The sequence below is a fragment of the Mustela putorius genome, unplaced genomic scaffold, assembly GCF_011764305.1.
Source record: "Mustela putorius furo isolate JIRA1106 unplaced genomic scaffold, ASM1176430v1.1 tig00003863_pilon_pilon_pilon, whole genome shotgun sequence".
Classification (NCBI taxonomy): Eukaryota; Metazoa; Chordata; class Mammalia; order Carnivora; family Mustelidae; genus Mustela; species Mustela putorius.
The window spans coordinates 25903471-25923886 of NW_025422015.1; the positions used below are offsets into that span (position 1 = coordinate 25903471).

General features: G+C 40.6%; 1 protein-coding gene across 8 annotated transcripts in view; it reads left to right on the forward strand.

Moving 5' to 3' along the window:
- The first annotated feature begins 528 nt into the window (after positions 1-528).
- The window catches only part of SOGA3 (SOGA family member 3), a 68996-nt gene continuing 49108 nt past the window's right edge, over positions 529-20416 (forward strand). For 4 of the 8 annotated variants that reach the window (XM_045066383.1, XM_045066390.1, XM_045066387.1 and 1 more), the window contains exons 1-4: positions 530-1303; positions 3318-4423; positions 4891-5115; positions 6907-7065. In XM_045066383.1, the coding sequence (XP_044922318.1) occupies positions 3335-4423; positions 4891-5115; positions 6907-7065 (1473 nt within the window). In that variant the 5' untranslated portion in view covers positions 530-1303; positions 3318-3334. Of the gene's footprint in view, positions 1304-3240; positions 4424-4890; positions 5116-6906; positions 7066-20416 lie in introns of all 8 variants that reach the window. The other 4 variants (XM_045066385.1, XM_045066386.1, XM_045066388.1 and 1 more) reach the window with 2 other exon arrangements.

The following is a 20416-nucleotide window of genomic DNA, read 5'->3' on the forward strand; positions in this document are numbered from 1 at the left end:
CCAAGGAATTCTTTGAGGTGCAAGGGAGACCTCCATACCAACCCCTCCTCCCCAAAAAACACCGGAAGGAAAAATAATTTTCCAGTCCGATTTTAAAAATACTATTGTGGAACAGAATAGATTAGTGTACATTGTAAAGACATATATTCTGAATTCCTTCCTTTCTTCCCCGAATTCCTTTAATCTCCTATTTTATAAATACACTCGATGATTTCTGTTCACCATATGCACTACTATAAAGATTATGGATTCTAGCAATTGCTTCTTGTATGCACAACAGAAACGAGGATTTAATAAAGGAGAGAAGAGTGTAAACCAAGGGCAACCCCGCTGTAAACGATCTCTGTAAACCGATATTTATTAGGCTTGCACTAAATTGGTGGTGGCAGCTCAAGAGCCTTTTGTCTGTGGGACGGTGGGTCTGGCAACCATTATCTGCTCCGGGAAGCAACGTCTGTGACTCCGCCCGGGCTGGGGGTGGGGAGGGTGCCGCGTGGAGGGCTGTACGAGAATTAAAGTGAGCGAACAAAGAGAACTCCCAGCAGCCGCCTGCCAGCTCCTCGCAGCTGCATCAGGAGACGTCAGTCACGCCCGGGAAGGCTGTTCGAATACGCCTCCCAGAGAAAATAGCTCAAGTGAATAATTGATGGAGATTGATCCGCCCAGGACAAAGCTTGCAGAAAACCAGCGCATCCGATTTCGAGCGGTTTTGGAATCCTCTGCCAAGTACAGGATATGGGAGCGAAGCAAGGACTTGGAGCGCAGCTACAGATCTTCCATCTCGGGTGTGGCTCCGGCCTTTTTGTCTTCTAGCCACCTCCCCTGTCACCCGCTCCTACCCCCACCCCGGCCCGTCCCCGCCTTCTTCTCTTCCCTATGAAAGTAGCCTCTCTTTGGTTACTTCTACCCTATCCTCCCTTGCAGTCCCGCCCTCTCCCCTGCCCAGTCCGGTGAGGTCAGCTCATGAATATCAGTGCACTTCCTGAGGAGCGTCTGGCACCGCTTGGTACCTCGCGTGTTCGCCGGCTTGGAGACGCAGCTCAGCCGAGTCGCGGACCCCGGGAAGTAACCGGCTCTGGGGGCCGCCGAGCCTGCACGTTAACGCCATTGTCTGGAGAAATCGAGTGGGTGTGGAACTAAGGCGAGAGGGCCCAAAGTCGTGCTCAGCCAAAAAGTGGCACATAATTCTACGAAGTTAAACTTTCCTTGTCTTTAAAAGACGTAAAAATAAACCCTGAGGTCGCCGGAGGATCAGAAGGAAAACGCTGTTGATCCAACTTCGAAACATCGCGTCTGCAGAGAAGTGAGCAGTTCTGGATTTCTAAAGGGATGGGGATGAGAGATGGGGTGGGTCAGTGGGCAGATAAAATTTGAGATTAAAATTGTTGGTTTGTGCCCATCCGGGGTTGCTTGGTTGGCGATTTCCACGGGGGAAGCCTTGAAGAGGCACAGCATCTTGTCACTTTGTGAGAATCACGTGACAGCATGGTACCTTTGATGTGGGAGCCGAGTTCCTGAGCTTTCTCCTGGGTTAGAGCTGTCTGGGAGCCGAATTTAAACGTTGTCAGGGGACTCTCAGCTCCTAAGTGATTATGCCTAATTCAAAAACAAAAATAAGGTTGCATTGGCAATATAGCTTGGTTAGGTGGTCCGCATTAGTATGACCCATGCCGTTGAACTAGGCCAGACATTCTAGGAGGATGTGGCTCTGAAGAACGTGTAGAAAATAAGTTGGTGGTAACTTTTTTCCCCTTAGTGACTTCTTTGTTCGTCATTATTTTTTAAACTGTTGGGGGAGATCCCAAAGGAGAAAGTCAGGGGCAGAAGGAAACTTCCAGTAATATTTCTTCATAAAATGAGGAATTGCTGCATGTTCACTAAGTTATGATACTTAAAATGGACAATAACAGGAATCATGCTAGTAAAATAACTGGCAAGCATCTCGTCTCCTAGTAGGAGGATTTTTTTCTTTTTTTCTTTTTTTTTAGCAGAACTTTCTGCCTAGTCATACCCCTTTTGGTGCTTTAAAGAGAGATGGTAGCTCTAAGGAAAAAGCACCAAACTGACAGTCGACCAGGTAGCTGGATCACTAGGCAAAAGAACCCAGGAGGCAATGGCTTGCTATTTTCCAGATTTTAAAAGCTAGTGATGGATTTATCTTGGAAAAAATACACAATAGAGGTTTGTCTTGCCACCATGAGTAAAGATGCACCATGTTTCTTGGCTGGAGGGTCATTCTGTCTCAGAATTTGGCTCTATAGAAGGAATCCGGCACTTTAAAAGTACAACTTTACCTATGATATAAACTTTACCTGTGATATATACCATGTAATAAGATGTTTAAGAATGAAAATATCTTCTATCTGGCAATTACACTTAAAACTAAAATGACTCACAAGAACTATAAAATTCTGATAAATGTAGAAGTCATCACGTGTAACTTAAGACATTGTGCAGGGCTAGTAATAAACTTTTCCAAAAGTATTTTAAAAATTGTTTACCAAAGCTTAAAGAAGAATACTTTTAGGGTTACTAATAACTAAACCATCTAGATGATCCTGAATGCCATTACTTTCTTAAAATGAAGTTGATTTAAAAATCACTCATTACTTTTTGTCTTAGTTCCAGTCTAAAAGAAAATGGGTGAATTTCTCTAACCAAGAACAACAATAAGAGTCAGACCTATCTGCGAAATGTATCCACAGCAAAATTCCTGTAGGAACCTACATCATAACCGCTTTCCTTTCTTTGAGAATAGTAATTAAATAAAATGTTCTCTACTCAACTAGGTTTTAAAATGTGGATTCAATAAGGAGGAAAATCAAAGTTGAAAAAGCAGGGTATTCAACTCTACCATGTGGACTTCTTTTCCTTCTGAAGCTTCTTCCTGACTTTATCCCCTCATCTTTTTCTTTTTTCTTTTTTTTTAAATTCTCCCTTCCCATCAATTCCTTTCTGATCCATATCTCACCATTGCCAGAACCTGCTACCGTGAGAATTTTAGGTTCAGCTGCTTTCCCATCATCATCGTTTTACTGAGATGGAGTGAGTTGGAGATGGTGCCTCCCTCAACAAAATGAAAATAGACTCTTCTGCATCCTCTTCCTAAATTCAAGGCTTCTGTTAAGTGCTTTACAAATTTCATGATTTTCTAGGGCTTCTCTTTTACGGGGAAATCACCCTTTGCTCCGTAACAATGCAGACGTGTTGTGTGCTTCCCTTCTTTTGTTTCTGTCTCAGATTAGAAAGGAAGGTTGGCGGATTTGAGAAGGGAAAAGAATGATCTGGTGATGAACCACTCTAATCTCATCTGGTAGATTCTTTCCAGACCGCTATGAGTCAGCCACCGATGGGGGGCGCTGCCCCCGCCACAGCCACAGCTTCTGCAGCCACTTCTGCCACTGAGGCTCGACTGCACCCAGAGGGCAGCAGCAGAAAACAGCAGCGTGCTCAATCACCTGCCAGACTAAGGGACAATTCGGTCCGACAGACAACCGCGACCACCCGGTCCCCCGTGGGGGCCGGCACTAAACTCAATTCTGTTCGACAGCAGCAGCTGCAGCAGCAGCAGCAGGGCAACAAGACCGGGAGCCGCTCGGTGCCTCCGATCAGCGCCCGAGGAGGCGGAGGCGGGGCGGAGAAGGCTGCGCCCCTGGCGCCCAAAGGGGCCGCGCCGGGAGCTGTCCATCTCGCGGCTGGTGCTGAAGCGGCCCCTGCGGCGACCCTGGCCCCCGTGGGCGGCAGGAGGCCTGGCCCGTCGGAGGAGCCATCCCGGGAGCTAGAGCCGGTGTCCGCTAAACTCGGGGAACCCCCTCCGCTCGGGGAAGGAGGAGGAGGGGGTGGGGAAGGAGGAGGAGCCGGCGGTGGCTCCGGGGAAAGGGAGGGGGGCGCTCCGCAGCCGCCGCCGCCGCCCAGGGGCTGGCGAGGGAAAGGCGTACGCGCTCAGCAGAGGGGCAGCAGCGGCGGGGAGGGGGCCTCCCCTTCACCATCCTCTGCGGGCAAAACCCCAGGCCCCGGCAGCAGAAACTCCGGAAGCGGTGTTGTGGGAAGCGGGAGCGGTGGCGGAGGGAGCTACTGGAAGGAAGGATGTCTGCAGTCTGAGCTCATCCAGTTCCACCTCAAGAAAGAGCGGGCGGCCGCGGCGGCGGCCGCGGCTCAGATGCACACTAAGAACGGCGGCGGCAGCAGCCGCAGCTCCCCGGTCGCTGGCGCCCCTGCCATCTGCGAGCCTCTCGCAATCCCTTCAGTCTCCCCAATGGCGGCGGCAGCGGAGGGCCCCCAGCAGAGCGCTGAGGGCAGCGCGAGTGGAGGGGGCATGCAGGCGGCGCCTCCTTCGCCGCAGCCGCACCCGCAGCAGCTCCAGGAGCAGGAAGAAATGCAGGAGGAAATGGAGAAACTGCGAGAGGAAAACGAGACTCTCAAGGTGAGAAGGGTGGGGGGTAGTCCCGTGGGGGAGGGGAGGTGTGGGTCTCGGAGGATTAGGGCGTGTCCCGCGAGGGTGAGAGTCTGTTAACCTGTTAGGGAGCCTTAAAAAGGGAAGGGAAGAAGAAACAAGAGGGGGGGGGGGGCGGCTCCTTGGCCTTTTCCAGGTTTAAAACGGCCTAAGATTAGTAGCCTCGGGTTTTAATTTAAATCCAAATTTGGGCCTTCGTTCTCTAATTATCATGGTTTGTCCCACTTTTTCATGCAGAGAGGTAGAGTAGGAGAGTGCGAGAAGGCCCAAAGAAGGCCCATTTTTCTAATTTCTTCTTCATTCAGCTCTGTCACTCCTGTCTCATGGAGAGGGGCCAATAAAACTGAGAATTTGGAGTTGGCATGGGGTATGTACGGTGCATGTCCGGGTGGCAGGGGGCAAGGTTAATTTTGACCCACGGCCTGTCACCGCCTCAGAACGAGATTGATGAGCTGAGGACCGAGATGGACGAGATGAGGGACACTTTCTTCGAGGAGGATGCCTGTCAACTGCAGGAAATGCGCCACGAGTTGGAGAGAGCCAACAAAAACTGCCGGATCCTGCAGTACCGCCTCCGCAAAGCCGAGCGCAAAAGGCTCCGCTACGCACAGACTGGGGAAATCGACGGGGAGCTGTTGCGCAGCCTGGAGCAGGATCTCAAGGTCTGCAGCACCCGGGCTTGGGTTGGGGGGCGGGGGGCGGGAGGCACGGGGCAGGGACGGCAGGTGAGACCTCTTTGCGAGGAAAGGCCTTTACTGGTCATTAGCAAAGACACGGAGTTTCGCAGCGCTAACCACGAAATACCAGGCAGGCTTCGGGGCAGGAGAAAGGGAAGAACAGACCAGTGGGTCTGAAGGGTCTAGTGTGCGTGGAAGGCCTTGAGGAAAGCGAGGTTAGTGGGCTTTCCTGGGAGTAATGGTGACTCCTCCAGAGATGGTGGGAGGAGGGCGCCTCACCCGGCAGAAACGCGGGCTTGGCAAAGCGCAGACTCTGGCGTTGGTAGATCTGGCCTCCAGAGGCTGTCTTCCGAGCAAAGGCCAGGTGAAATCAGCCAGTCAAGAGCAGCGCGATGAAGACTCCTGAAGGGAGAGGAATTGAAGACCAGAACAGCGTTGGAAAGATATTAGAGTTAGGGTTTCTTGCTGCGAGTCACCCTAACCTTCTTCCAGGACTCCTTCCTTTCTGTACTTTGCTAACTCCATGAAAGAAGATCTGCTCAAATTGCCGTCCCTTGTGGAGAAGTAAAGAGCGAGTGCAGTAAATGAAAGAACCTCATTCTTAATGTGAAGCTCTTCCTTTAGAATTTCCCCCAGTGTGGGAATTTTAACCTTGAAATACGTTTTTTAAGTAGGTGTGGCCTGTTCGGTTCAGTTTGACTGTAGGCAGATTCACTGACAATGCAAACCAATGTTATCTTCATAACCTTGGACAACCAAACATAATTTTTATTATTTTTAACTTCCTCAAGATATGAAAATCAAGTGTCATTATCCTATATTTGTTTTAAAGAAAGCTGTGAGAAAACACTTAATGGAAGTCATTGTATTATTATTTTTTTCTTTTCCTAACATTTGTTGAGTGCTCACTATGCACCAGGCACTGTGGCAAGCATTCTTATATATTAATAGTGAGTTATCTCTCTAAATGTTAGTAGAAGACAAAAAAAAGGGGGGGAGGGGGCCTATGAGTTTGGAATTATTACTAACATCATCTTGTATGGAAGCTGAACATTTTCATAGTAAAGTGCCCAGTCCCCAGCCCTGGGAATTGGCTAATAGGTGGCCAGGCTGTCTCCCCACCCAGTAGAAAACCGTAATCTATGTCCTGAGCCACTATATAATACCACACCAAAGCAAAGGCAAAAATGTACACTGTAGTTAAAGCAAAACAAAACTTAATCTCAAGGACTGATAGATTTCCTAGGATTTCATATTTCATAGGATCAGAATTCAATCCTCACACTTCACCTGTGAAAACTTCGTTTTCTAGTCTTGAAAATGAGTAATAACAGAAATATATAATGTTGTTGTAGAATCAGAAGAGATACGTGACATTTCTTTAGGCATGATGAATCACAGTTGAACATCTGTTACGTGGTGTAGTGTAGAGGTTTAGGGAACAGAGCGGAGAGCCAGACTACCTGACCACTTGTTAGCTGTGTGACCTTGAGCATATTACTTCACATCTCTGAGACTCCATTTTCTCATTTGTAAAGTAGGAATAGTAATAGTCCCTATATTATGGGTTTGTTGTGATGGTTAAATCATTTATCTATGTGAATGACTTATATATAAAGCATACTGGTATATGGCAGAAACAATTTGTATATCAACTCTTAATAGTTTTATTTATTTATTTATTTATGGCTCTTAGTAGTTTTAATGTGAATGTAACTTTAGTTCACTATTTTATTGTCTTTAATTATATATTACTGTTAAAACACTTTAACTTAGGTTGCAAAGGATGTATCTGTCAGACTTCACCACGAATTGGAAAATGTGGAAGAAAAGCGAACAACAACAGAAGACGAAAATGAAAAACTGAGGCAACAGCTTATAGAAGTCGAGATTGCAAAGCAAGCTTTACAGAATGAACTGGAAAAAATGAAGGAGGTTAGTATTTGATTATCTCAAGTTCTGCTACATATACATTTAGTTCTTTCGAAAAGAATCCCCAGGACAAATATGACTGTTAAAATACTTCCATCTTTTAATTATTATAGATCAGTTTGTTGTTCTCACCCAATATACTAACAGATACATGACTTCATACTAAATTAATAAGTAGTAAAGAAAAATTGACCTCAGCCCTACCTCTAACTTGATATATATGAACTCTGACCGAGGTTCCATTCTGCCCTCTAAGTTCATGTTAAAGAGGGGCATCTGGGTGGTACAGTCGGTTGAGCTCCTGACTCTTGGTTTAGGCTATGGTCATGATCTGAGGGTTGTGGGATTGAGTCTTGTATGAGGCTCTGCACTCAGCCCAGACTCTGCCTGGGTTTCTCCCTCTTCCTCTCTCCCTACCCACCCCCAAATAAATAAATAAATCTTTTTAAAAAATAAATAAATAAATTTATGCTAAAGAAATTACACAACTATACAAACACAAAGGATGTCCAAGATTACGAAGGACTAAGTCTTGTGTTGAGAAGAAGAAATAGTCCTGTGATTACTACTGAGTTCATAGAACTGCAGACTTTTAGAATGAAAATGCCATAAAAATCATTTAATTGAATCAAATTGAATCATTGCTTGAATCCTCCTTATGACAAAACCCCCAAATGATCAGATGTTTAGAACATTACCAGTGACTGACCTTTAAGTTCATTTGCATTAGCCAATTCTGTCACAACCTAGCTCTGTTTAAAGGTTTTCTTTGTTTTGAGTTGAAATCTATTTCATTGTAATTGAAATTGACCAATTCATCTTAGTTCTTGCCCTTTAGGGTAGAAGGAAGAGTCCAGAGTCCTCTTCCACATCAGGTATTTGAAGTTTCTATTTCCCCTAAATTTTCTCAAAAAACAAAATTAATATCAGAAAATAATTGGAGGAGAAAAGAAACAGAAAGTTTATAGATAAGATAAGGGAGAAAAGATAACAGAAAGTTATCAAGAAGTGATTAGCTTTGTTATGGAGAGAGTGGTTGGGTTATGAACATCAGGAAGGTCTGTGCTATTGTGAGTGCTGTGAAGTGTGTAAACCTGATGATTCACAGACCTGTATCCCTGGAGCATGTAATACACTATATGTTAATAAAAATAATTAATAAAAATAAATAAATAATTAGCTTTGTGATAAGTAGCAATTGAATTAAAATAATCATCTTTGAAAACTGCCTGAGAGTATATGTGCAACTTACGAAAATTATTATTGAGAATTAGCAAATGCACATATGGTCCTCTGGACATTGTCCTCTGCTTAAATATGCAGAATTTAAATGAAAATCCTAACCTTTCCATGGACTAACTGAATTATTGCACCTTGCATTGTTTTGCTTATCTCAAAATGGTATAAAAATATATTTACCATGTAACAGTGAAAAAAGTATCAAGTCTGATTAGGAATATGTGTCAGGAATTTGTATGTAATACAAAGTGGGGTAAACTATTTTGTGATCTAAGTTTCTATTTATTATTATATTATCCTGATTTTAAACATTTTCTAACATGAAAAATTAGGGCAAAACCATTTTTTTAAAAGATTTTATTTATTTATTTGACAGAGATCACAAGTAGGGAGAGAGGCAGGCAGAGAGAGAGGAGGAAGCAGGCTCCCTGCTGAGCAGGGAGCCTGATGTGGGGCTCTATCCCAGGACCCTGGGATCATGACCTGAGCCAAAGGCAGAGGCTTTAACCCACTGAGCCACCCAGGCGCCCCATGGCAAAACCATTTTCATGATCTGTATGTAATTCCTAGCTAATACCTAAGGACGGCTGTGCGCTACAGGAGGAAAACATGGAAACTGGGAGCCATGTGACCATCTTTGCCATGTAACTAACTGTGTGACTTAAAAAGCTTCAAACTTGCCTCTGTTTATTCAGTTGTAAAATGTTGTCTTAATGATTATCAGCATCTCCTGCAGCTATCATGACTTTTATCATGAAGTCCAGGACATTATCTTTAAAGAGTAGCATAGATTTTTTTTTCCTAAAGTTAAGAGATTAACTATGAAATTATGTGAAGTATATGCTTCTTAAACAATAATGTACAGTTGAAATTAAAAAATGAAAAAAAATTAATTTCCAGGAAAAACAATGAAATAGGCAGCTTTATTTGTTTGCTAGGGCAGTTGTATCAAAATACTGCCAACTGGGTAGTGTAAAAATAGACATTTATTTTCTCACAGTTCTGGAAGCTGGGAGTCCAAAGTCAAGGTATAGTCAGGGTTTACTCTCTAGGAGGGCAGGATCTGTTCCAGGCCTCTCTCCTTGGCTTATGGACGGTTGTCTTCATGTTTACACTGCATTCTCCCTATAAATACCTATGTCCAAATTTCCCCTTTTATAGACATCAGTTATTGTAGATTAGGACCTACCTAACTGTAGGTCGTACATTGTAGATTGACTGCCTCTGTAAAGACCCTATCTCCAAAAAAGGTCACATTCTGCAGTACTCTGTGTTATGAACTCAGCATGTGAATTGAGGGGACCCAATTCATTCTATAACCATAGCAATTAAACACCTTCTTATAGGCAAGTAAAGGGAAAGTTCATTGTCAGTTATTAGGCTCCATTCCATGTTCATACCTCACTTGCCTTCTCCCATATTCCTTGTTTATACAATTAAGAACACTCAAGTCAAAACAAACTTCATTTGATGACCCGGAATGAAAGAGAAATACTTTGTGATGTGGTATCATGTGAATGTTTTTTAAGTAAATATCTGAAAGTTGGATTTAAAAATGGCATAGGAGCTTCCTGATTTCATTCTGTGTCCAGAAAAGGGGAAAATGCCTGTAGACTGTCCATTAGCCAGATTGATGGGACATCTGTCATTGTAAAATAAAAGCCAGAATAGTCTGGCTACCAGGAAGGAGGGCTAGAACCTGAGAATGCCCTCAGGAGAATCACTGTAGAGATGTGTTTTGTTGATTCTGTTACCTAAACTCTTTCCTTAACTATTTCTTTCTTCAGGGCTCTGACTCTGATTTGGAAAAACATTCTTGTAGTATCAAACAATGTGGGTATATGTTCATGCCAAAAAGGAAATTCACATTCTCCTTGGAGTTCTAAAAGCCAAACTCCAGTCCCTGATTAGAGACTACAACAACAATAACAAAAAGTGGAGGGAATTTAGGAGCATGTATTCAGGATATTAGCTTTTAAAGTAACCTTTGATTAAAAAGATGGGCTCTACAATAGCATTCCCAGTTTGAGAAGGTGGGTGGCAGTGGAGAAAGGAAATAGAAATAGAGAGGAAGAACAAGAGAGTAGAAGATAAAGATCTGGGGGATTCTAAATGCAATAAAGGAAAAATGAAAAATATTCTCACAGGAAAGTTCTGAAATCATTCATTTGAGGTTAACCTTCATAATGCTCAGAAAAGAGTCAGGAATAGAAAAGGTAGTGTAAAACTATATTTGGAAATCAGAAATGTTTCATTAAAATGAGATTCTTGTAATAACTGATCTTCCAAGAAGATCAGTATTAAAACTGAGTTGCAACATAAGTGTCTCACTGTGTGGGGTAGGAGCTGTGAGTTTGAAGCATGAGTTGGCCTCGTGTGACTGTGACAGTTTCAGATAGTCATCTGTTTCCTTGGTTGTAAAATGAAAACCTATTCAAGTCCTTGGTGAGTGTTAATCACACAACTGTCATCCTTTGTGGCATTCTAATCAGTGGAGAAAACAGAAGGAGGCCAAATTTTCCATTATGAAGAAAAGACAGTAGTTATGGAGTAAAATCATAAAATGTTAAGTAGAGTATACTAGAGAGAAGCAACGCTCTAACTCCCAGTTTTTAGTTTCTTATATGGAGTCATATAGATGTTGAACTGCACAACTGGGACCAATAGGCCATCTGCTGGAGTTTGGAAGCCATTAACTAAGAGTTTAATTGGCTTCAAGGGTGTTGACCAATTGCTCTCAAGGCTAGTGGCTACACAAGGTCCTCTGCACCTGCTCACATCCATCTGCTTATCTTCTTCCTCTGAGAGTACAGAGTAGGCGCTGGGGTAAGAAGAGTTGAGTAGAGGCAGGATAGAGGTAATTAGACGAGTCTACTGCAACTCATTGCTTGTACTGAAACTGTTGGTGTTCTGCCAACTGCAAACAAGAGGGACCTCTTAGGATGCAGCCTTAGAATCTTAATGGTATTCTATCTGATTACAAAACGTTGATTGCTACTACCACTATGCTTTCTTGCAGTAGAAAAGTGCCTCTACTTTTATGTCACCCAGAGAAAATGACGGTTTTCAGCATCACAAGCAATCAGAGACAGGTTTTTACAAAAGTTATTTCATGGAAACTACAACTCATGGTTTGAATGCCAAGACAGGTTAATGCACAAATAGCATAAAGATATGGAGGAGGCTCTGTGAGGGCCAAGTGTCTGCTATAGCTAATTGAAGGTCACCGCCCTTCATGAAGTCCTTCTTCTATAGGAAGAAACTTTACTTTGAGAGTTCTGAAACCCTTGTGCTCTTCAGAAGGGAGGGGTCTTCTCATATCACCTTTAAGATCTGACACTTGGAGAAACATTGGTAATAGACATTTGAGGAAAGAAATGGACCTTTGAGGTTGGAAAGGAAGAAAGAATAATGATGATGATAATGATGATGGTGATGATAAATGATTATTTGATCCTTTTTACTTCAGAATCTATCTTCTTTGTGTTGTTTTATCCCTTAACCTCATACAAGAGTCTTAAAATAATTTTCTTAACTTTTCCTGGTCTTTGCCGTAGAGGGTCCTTAATTTGCCTACTGCGATAGCACTATCTATCTTGAGACTTTTGTTTTCTGTCCACTTGCTTAATATATTCTATCTATTACCGTGAACTCTCATTCTAGAACACAAAAATAATTAGTACCATAAATTTCAACAGTAGTGTCTTCTTTTTAAGTATATAAAGAATGTATCTGTTTACTTAGACTTTCTTTACAGACAGATCGCTAATAAATAAATTCTTGTCCTGCATGTTTAGTATTGCCTATTTGTTTTTTGATATAAAATAAATGTTAAGTGTAACTTTAATTGGTTTTGATAGGGTATGTTAATCTAAGTTATAAAGTACAAAAATGAAATGCTGAGTAATAAATCCAGAAGCAGTCCCAGAGATGGTTTTAAGGGGGAATTTCTTTGGCATTCAAATAGTTTCCCCTGGTTCTGGTAGTTGTAATTTGAAAAAGAGAAGAGCAGATATTGACATTTTTAAATGAAATTTCCATAGATATTTTTAAATGCATCAATTAAACACTATTACTTTAGTCACATCTTCTCAGAAGCAGTAGTTTGTTGAATAACTTAGGTAGGAATAATATGGACTATATTAGAATCTTAAAAAAACAATGTGCCTGGTAAGCAGAAGAAACCTTGTTTTCCAGGTTGCTATATATTGGGTATGTGTTTTCAAAGATGTATTTATTTGGAAATTGTGAACTCAATTGGATTTTTTTTCATGAAATTACATATGCAGTTGTATGTACTCTGAAGTTATTCCCTAGACTCAGTCCTATATTAGTGGGTCTTTTCTTTTATCCAGATGCCAAACCCCCAGCAAAAGCAAATCCCTGTTGTGAGACAATTCCCATTGGTGGAGTATTTTGTGAAACATATTGAACTTTTATTGTAAACCTCAAGTTTCTGTTTATTTAAATGAAAAGCACAAGGGTTTCAATGCTTTTGAAAGTAAGGATTCTTCCTACAACCAGTTTGTGTCTTGGCTGGGATTTTGAACTTTATGTTCTTAAAGCACCAAGGCACTGTATAAATATGAATTTTACCTAATTAAGCATCTCCTTTTGATTATATGTTTATTCCCATTTCAAATATCTATTAGTTATGATGTTTACAATGGCATGGCTTCATAGATTCTGTTCAATAAATGTATGTTGAGGGGCTCCTAGGTGGCTCAATTGGTTGAGCATCCGGCTCTTGATCTCAGTTCAGGTCTTCATCTCAGAATCCTGAGTTCAAGCCCCTACTTGTGGTTCACTTGCTGGTGAACCGTATCGATGACAGCTAAGTCTCCAACCATGTACTCTACCAGTTTAACGAGGTCCTGGGGCTCTAGGCTGAACTTTGAGGGATCTGAGTGTGAGAGGTGAGCAGTTTATATATGTTTAAATATCTCCATGGAAGTTCTTTGCCGACACAGGTATTAAAGAGTTGTTTACATCTCCATCTTCTTTCTCTAACCTACCTTAAAAAGGAATTTGAAACAGTTCTCAATAAATCATAACCCTTGAACTAAGGGTTTAAAATTTTGGTCAAGTAAGAATTCTGGGAAGAGGAAAGAAAACTTAACCCAAGGGATGTGTGTGAAACAGCTCTGAGTTCAGTAGCAGTTGAGGCAGGGAGAGAAAAATTCAGAGAAGTTGCTTCCTAACTGTGGCTGCATATGGAGGCAATGTCAAGCTTTAGAGGAGGCCTTCGGAGCAACCATGAAGAAAATTAATCCTAGTACAGGAAAATGTTCACAATTTATAAACAGACAACCGGTAGATGGCTCACATGACAACCGGTGGATGGCTGAACCTTCATAACCACTGTCAGTTCTTATCTACCCAGTCTATAAATTAAGAATGACCCTTTTGGAGAAAAGAACATCTAGACATTTTGTCATTAGCTGTGAATTTGAGTGAGGTTTATTAGAAAGTTCACATGTCATGGCATCTAGAAACTGACATTGAGCAAATAACTTGAAATGTATCATCTTTATTCATAAATGTAGAAGTTAAACTAAATACTCTCCCAAGTTTCCATAAAAATGTCATTTTCTACTTTATTATTCATCTCTATTCTCCATGAAAGTTTTATTTATAGTCAAGCATGCCAGTCTGTTTCACTACTATCATTTTTATTATTGTAATTATATTTTCCCTTATTCAATCAACAGATATTTATTGAATGCTATTTATTGCCTACTGTAATATGGGCATATAGACACCCCACCCTCAGAGCAAACAAAGACACAGATGTCAGGGTCTTGTGTTAAACTCAGAGTTTGTCCTAAATGAGTGAAGTCATCAGCTAAACATCCAAACATTTTAATTTTGTTATTATTGAAATGATATGACTTCTGAGATTTTCTGAAGTTGGTTCAAGTCTTTGTTTCCAAGAGTATAATAAAAATCTCTTTGAGGTCACTAGGCTTTTGTGTGTGTGTGACAGAGAAAAACCTCACATAGAACTGACCCCCGTTAAACAACCAGTCTTTTCCTTAAGGGACTCTGTTGGGTGTAACTGTGACCCAGCTAGTCCCTGTGGTGCCTTTAGGTTTTGGGATGATAATTTGTAACATTATTCTCTCCCACTCCCCTCTACCCTTGACTTCCTGAGAAGGGCCCGCTTTTATTGGTGCAGGAAATAGCATCTCTCTGCCTCAACATCTTCCTCAGAGCTAAAAACCAAAAAGTTTGATCTGATTTAGCAAAGTTTGTTTGATTTAGCAAACATTTTATTGAGTATATATATATATATATATATATATAAAGTATATATTTACTTATATATATATAATATATATATATAAATAACTGAGTCAGCTCAGCAGTTAATTTGCCTGGTCAGACAAGGGAAATTACCCCAGGGCTGCCGCTGCTCAGTGACTACAAATATATATATATATATTTTTTAATATTTATTTATTTATAATATATATAAATATACATATATATTTATATATATTTTATATATAGTGTATATAAGAAGGTAACAGTTAGTGTTACCATGAGGGTAGTCCCTGACTTCAAGTTAATTACTTTCTAATAGAAAAGACAGCCTTGTGGGGCATCTGGGTGGCTCAGTGGGTTAAAGCCTCTGCCTTCGGCTCAGGTCATGATCCCAGGGTCCTGGGATCAAGCCCCACATCGGGCTCTCTGCTCAGTGGGGAGCCTGCTTCCTCCTCTCTCTCTCTGCCTACCTCTCTGACTACTTGTGATCTCTGTCAAATAAATAAATAAATAAAATCTTTAGGAAAAAAAAAGAAAAGACAACCTTGTAGAAGTTGCACTTTGACAATATTTACACATGTGTGTTACTATACTAAATGCTTTGATGTTCATTATCTCAGAATGGAAAATTTACAAGGATGAGGCTGACACCGGTTTTGATCACTGTAGTACACTTAACATCCAGGTCAGTGCCTGGCATTTAATCAATTATACCATATTCTTCTGTAATATAATAGCAACCATTATTCCATACTTGATTTGTATATATCTTTTTTCCACACTAGACCATAAACCCTGGGAGTAAGAACCTAATTGTGTCTTACTCAGCATTATGCCCACAACAATCAGAAATTGTTGACACAAAGCCTACAAAGAATAAATAATTTTGAGTGAGAGAATATGTGGAAAGTAGGAGAGGTATTTCAGGCCCTATTTTGTAGAAAGAACAAGAAATAGGATTCAGAAACAGGACTCTTTCCATGGGGCCTAGTATAATACAAACAAGATAGGAGGAAATCCAGGCTCACCCTGCTTCCAGAATTAGAGATCTCTTGAGACTTTGCTATCTCCTAGAAACTTCTAGTCCTCTACCTTGTTTCTTTCAACCCCGTTATTCCTCAGAAACAAGTCTTTCCTGGAATAAGGTCTCATAGTCTTGGGATGGGAAATAAGAACAAGAGCTCAAAAACAAGAGGAAAACCCTGACACCCTACATGTCAGTTCTGTGTTTGACTTCTATATCCTTTGGTGAGACAATGCGGAATGCAGGTTTAGAGAACGAGAGAAGACTGCAGACTGCAGATTTTGTCACTCCCAAAAACTATCCAGCTATTTACTTTAAATCTCTGATGTTTGAGAGAGTCAGCTCAGCAGTTAATTTGCCTGGTCAGACAAGGGAAATTACCCCAGGGCTGCCGCTGCTCAGTGGCTACAAGCACTGAGTGCTAATTATAGACCAATCTCTGTGCCAGATACTTCATGTATAATGATGTTGTGAATAGTTTCGTTTTAGGGGCACCTGGGTGGCTCAAATCAGTTGAGCATCCAACTCTTGGTTTCAGCTCAGGTCATGATTTCAGGGGTCGTGGGATCAAGCTTTGCCTCTGATTCCGTGCTCAGCGGGGAGTCTGCTGGAGATTTTCTGCCTCCACTCCTTTCCCCATTCTCTCTCTCAGATAAATAAATCTTTTTTTAAAAGTAGTTTCATTTTAGAGGTAAACACTCAAGGCTTAGCAAAGTTAGTATCACTTGTAAGCCGGCAGGGTCCACACTGGTCCCCCTCCCTCCAAGCCCATAGTCTCCACTGGCCAGTGCTACCCAGCCACACTGTTGGGTCACAGAGTGCCCCTTCCACAAGCACCTCTATCTTCTTCCAGACCCACAAGTGACCTGCCATCTTTAGGGACCTTAATTCTCTTAGAATCTCCTAAGTTCGGCACCTCTAGCACACATTTAGAAAATGCACTAAGAAATATTGAGAGAATACTTCCAAGGTGTCCAAAGGAAAATTATGTTTTCTCTCACGGAAGAAAAGAAAAAAAAAAAGAAAGAAAGAAAAGACTCCCTCTTTCTTTGAGGGAGGAAGGGAAAAGGAAGAAAGAAAGGAAAGGAAAGAAAGAAGGAACTCCCTTCTTTTCCAGGGAGTTGCACCTGGAAGATAAATTTCTCAAACTCCACATACATGTTTCAAAACTGCTGGGTCCCAAGTCCATCTATGCACTCCAGGGCTGCCAGTATCATGTGCAGCATACTAAAGCTACACTATCTGAATAGCTTATTAATTCTGCATAAATCAGGTCAATCAATGTGTCAACCTGTAACAGACTGTGCACTTTTAACTGAACACTAACTTTAACTGAACATTAACGCTTTTAACTGAAGAAAGAAAGGAAAGGAAAGAAGGAAGGAAAGGAAAGAAAGAAACTGGGAACAGAGGGCTAAACAACATGTTTTCAAGTCTGTTGATACCATCTCTTCTTTTTACAGATTTCATACCTGTATTATTTCAGATAAATCACTAATAGACTTAATTGCCTCTTAAAGGAAAATAGCTATTTTCCCTCTTCAATCTATTCTCAAGGACAACAGAAGAGAACATATGTGGCATGCCTTATAAGCCCTAAGGTGGTGTAGACATCAGATGCTCTTGTCATTATCACATAGTTTTAGATTCGCTTATTAAGACTTAACTCTTAGAAAAAATGTTTGAGTCCATGAGAGTGAAATTTTAGATGTAGCCGGGACTCCAACTCTTCTACACAGGCTTGTGTAGAAACACTTCTGCTTTCTCTTTCCCTATGAGTGTCTATGACCGTGACGTTCTTCTTTATAGAACCATTTATAAAGCCATTCTAACTTCATCCACATGTCCCGTTCCCTCTTCCATGAGGCATGTTATTAGACCCGACCACTTCACCATCCAGCACTTCACCTTGGCAGAGATTTGAAGGGACATGCAGACACTGCAACTAGATTGTCTGTCCCCGCACTCCCCAACAGGGCTGACCGCTGATTTGTCTGGGTGAATGTCTCTCCTACCTCTGCTGCTCTATAAATATTTTTCTTAAAGAGAAACATCTCAGCAGAGAGAGAAGGGCTATTGTATTCAAATACAAGACAGTTTAGATTGTTTTGTGCCTTTTAATGACTCCAAAGATCTGTGCTTTCCGAATTTAGGAACCATATTTCCATTTAATTCACAGAAAGACTGTTATATATACAAAAACTGTAAATGCTTTTAAATGCTTGGGCAAGAGAAGAGGTGTTTAGAAAGATGTGATTGCTATCAGAGGAGCTCATCTTTAGCTCTTAAATTAGAATTTACTCGATTCCTTTGTTTTCCAATACTTGTGTTACATCTGAGTAAATATAATGAGCAATTTCACTGTATATTAAGAAGACTTTTCTAAATTGAAAATTCAGTTATATCTTGAAGATTTTAGACTTCATTGCATTTTAATGGAAATACAATCACTTATTTGATGTCTCCATTCTAATTCCATTTTTACATTTCAGGGTCAGTTAAACTGATCTTTATCCAGATGGTAAATGACATTTGAAGATGACATTTAAAGATGTCATTTAACTTCTCTCCTGACATTTTCCATTTTATACTTGTATATTTCACTTAATGGAGCCATTTATATTCAGTGTGATTCAACTCAGAGGTGCTTAAAATTAAAAATTCAAAGTATCCTATACTCATCTGCTGGCTAGTTCAGTTATTTCCAATTTGTCTAGCCAATTAATCATGGTGGTAAGTGGTTAATAAAATTAACTACATTATTTTTTCTTTCCTTCACAAAATAAATGTTCTTACCATTATGTTGGCCAGGAACCTTGAATAATAGCAGAAATAATTAGACAGCCCAATTGATTATTGTATTCAAGGGCATAATGAGTGACTTATATGTTGGTATGTAATTGTATCTGCTGCCTCCTTGCATATGGAAGAAAAGATTTTCATAGAACTTGATCAAATGATAACCATCTGTCTGTATTTAGGAGGGTCTGTTTTATGGAAAGTATTGTTTTTTGAGGATAAAATACAGCTATCAGATTCACTTCTTTTAGAGGTATGGCTACATTTAAAATAGAATAAATATGTTCTGCAATTTGGAAGGTAATTACTCTATTTTTAATTCTACTAGTATTGACTTTAAGGGTTTTTTCAGTAATACATTTATGATTCTCAATTTTTCTAATCATCAAATTCAAGAATAAAACAAGGAATTAAGAATTCTTTCTTGGATTACTGTTTGGTCTTTGTTAATTTAACATAGGATTATAAACAAAGATTTTTACTATTACTTACTGTTATAGTATTAGTTTCGATTTAAAGAATATCTTTTGCTTCATATGTAATTCAAACAATATACTTCCAGTTTCAATGCTTACACTATCAGTGATTTTGAACCACAACTACATTTTTGAAACCTCAGTTTTAAATAATCTTTAATTTGATTAGATAATGATCTTGACTTTATTTTTTACAGGAAAAATTTGTAGATGTTCTATTTCTTGACCTTTGTATTTTTGAAAATAGCATGTGGCTGACTTCACATAGAAATGGCAGAATGGCATTAGCAAGTGAAATTTTTTTCTTTTCACATTATATATTCTGTTCCATTATCTTCTGGCATTTGTTTTTCAGTGGAGAAATATGAGATTGGCCTAATTTTGATTCCTTTGTAGGTCAGATTATATTCTCTGGTCCTCTGGTAGCAAAGGAAAGTCACCTAGATAGATCTTATATTTAAGATTACTCACAGTGGTTGGGCAGGATTCAGAAAACATACTCTTAGTTTGGGCTGGTCAGGCATTCAGAGAAGACTGGCAACCCTCCCTACCCCTAGATATAAAGATGCTGCTGAGGAAACGGTGTTCCTGGGACCGTGGAGGACGGTCCACCGAGGGGGAACTGTCATCTTAATGTATCTTAGTTACTGCTCAGATACGGTGTTGAAAAAGTGAGGGAGTACTGAGCGTTGCTGGAGGGGAGAGGGGTGGAGAATGGGGTAACTGGGTGATGGGCATTAAGGAGGGCACGTGATACAATGAGCACTGGGTATTGTATAAGACTGGTGGATCACAGACCTGTACTCTGAAACCAGTAATACATTATATGTTAATTCAAAAAAGAAATTAAAAAAAGAAAAGAACAGTTAAAAGAAAAGAAAAAAGAAGTGAGGGAGTGAGGAGAAGTGCCTTAGACTCTCCTCCCATCCCTCAGTGTTTCTGCCAGTGACTTCCATTGGCCAAACCCAACTAGAAGGCACCTGGCAGGAAAGGTAGCATAGGCAAAAAAGTATGCAGAGGTAAGCCTCCTGAAACACAGAGTACAGAGAAGGGGCAAGAATGAGTCTGCATAACTAAGGAGAATAACCAGTTCAAAAATATCATCAGGACATATCTAGGTGGTGGTCTTTGTTTATACGTACAAAAATGTAGATCTGAAAATGAATATTTATTTGTTAATTATCTCAAAGAAGCTTTCTTGGGTATAGGCTTGACAACCACACACGCTTTATTTTCTTCACTTCGCGCCCCTACTACTTCTCATCCTTTCACCTTTTTTTTTTTTTTTTTTTTTTTTTTTGTGGTCCTTTTCACCTCTGTCCTTGGACAAATTCTCAAGTTTTTTTCTCAGTATCATTGAGTTAATTTTCTGCTGTGTCAGTTGTGGTCTTTGAAGACTCCAGTGCAAAATTTAGTTCTTATATTAAATTCAAGGTTACATGTGCAAATACATACATGTATTCTTTTTAAAAATATTTTATTTATTTATTTGAGATAGAGCATGGGGGCGGGGTGGTTGCAGAGCAGTGTCAGGGAGAGGGAGAGGGAG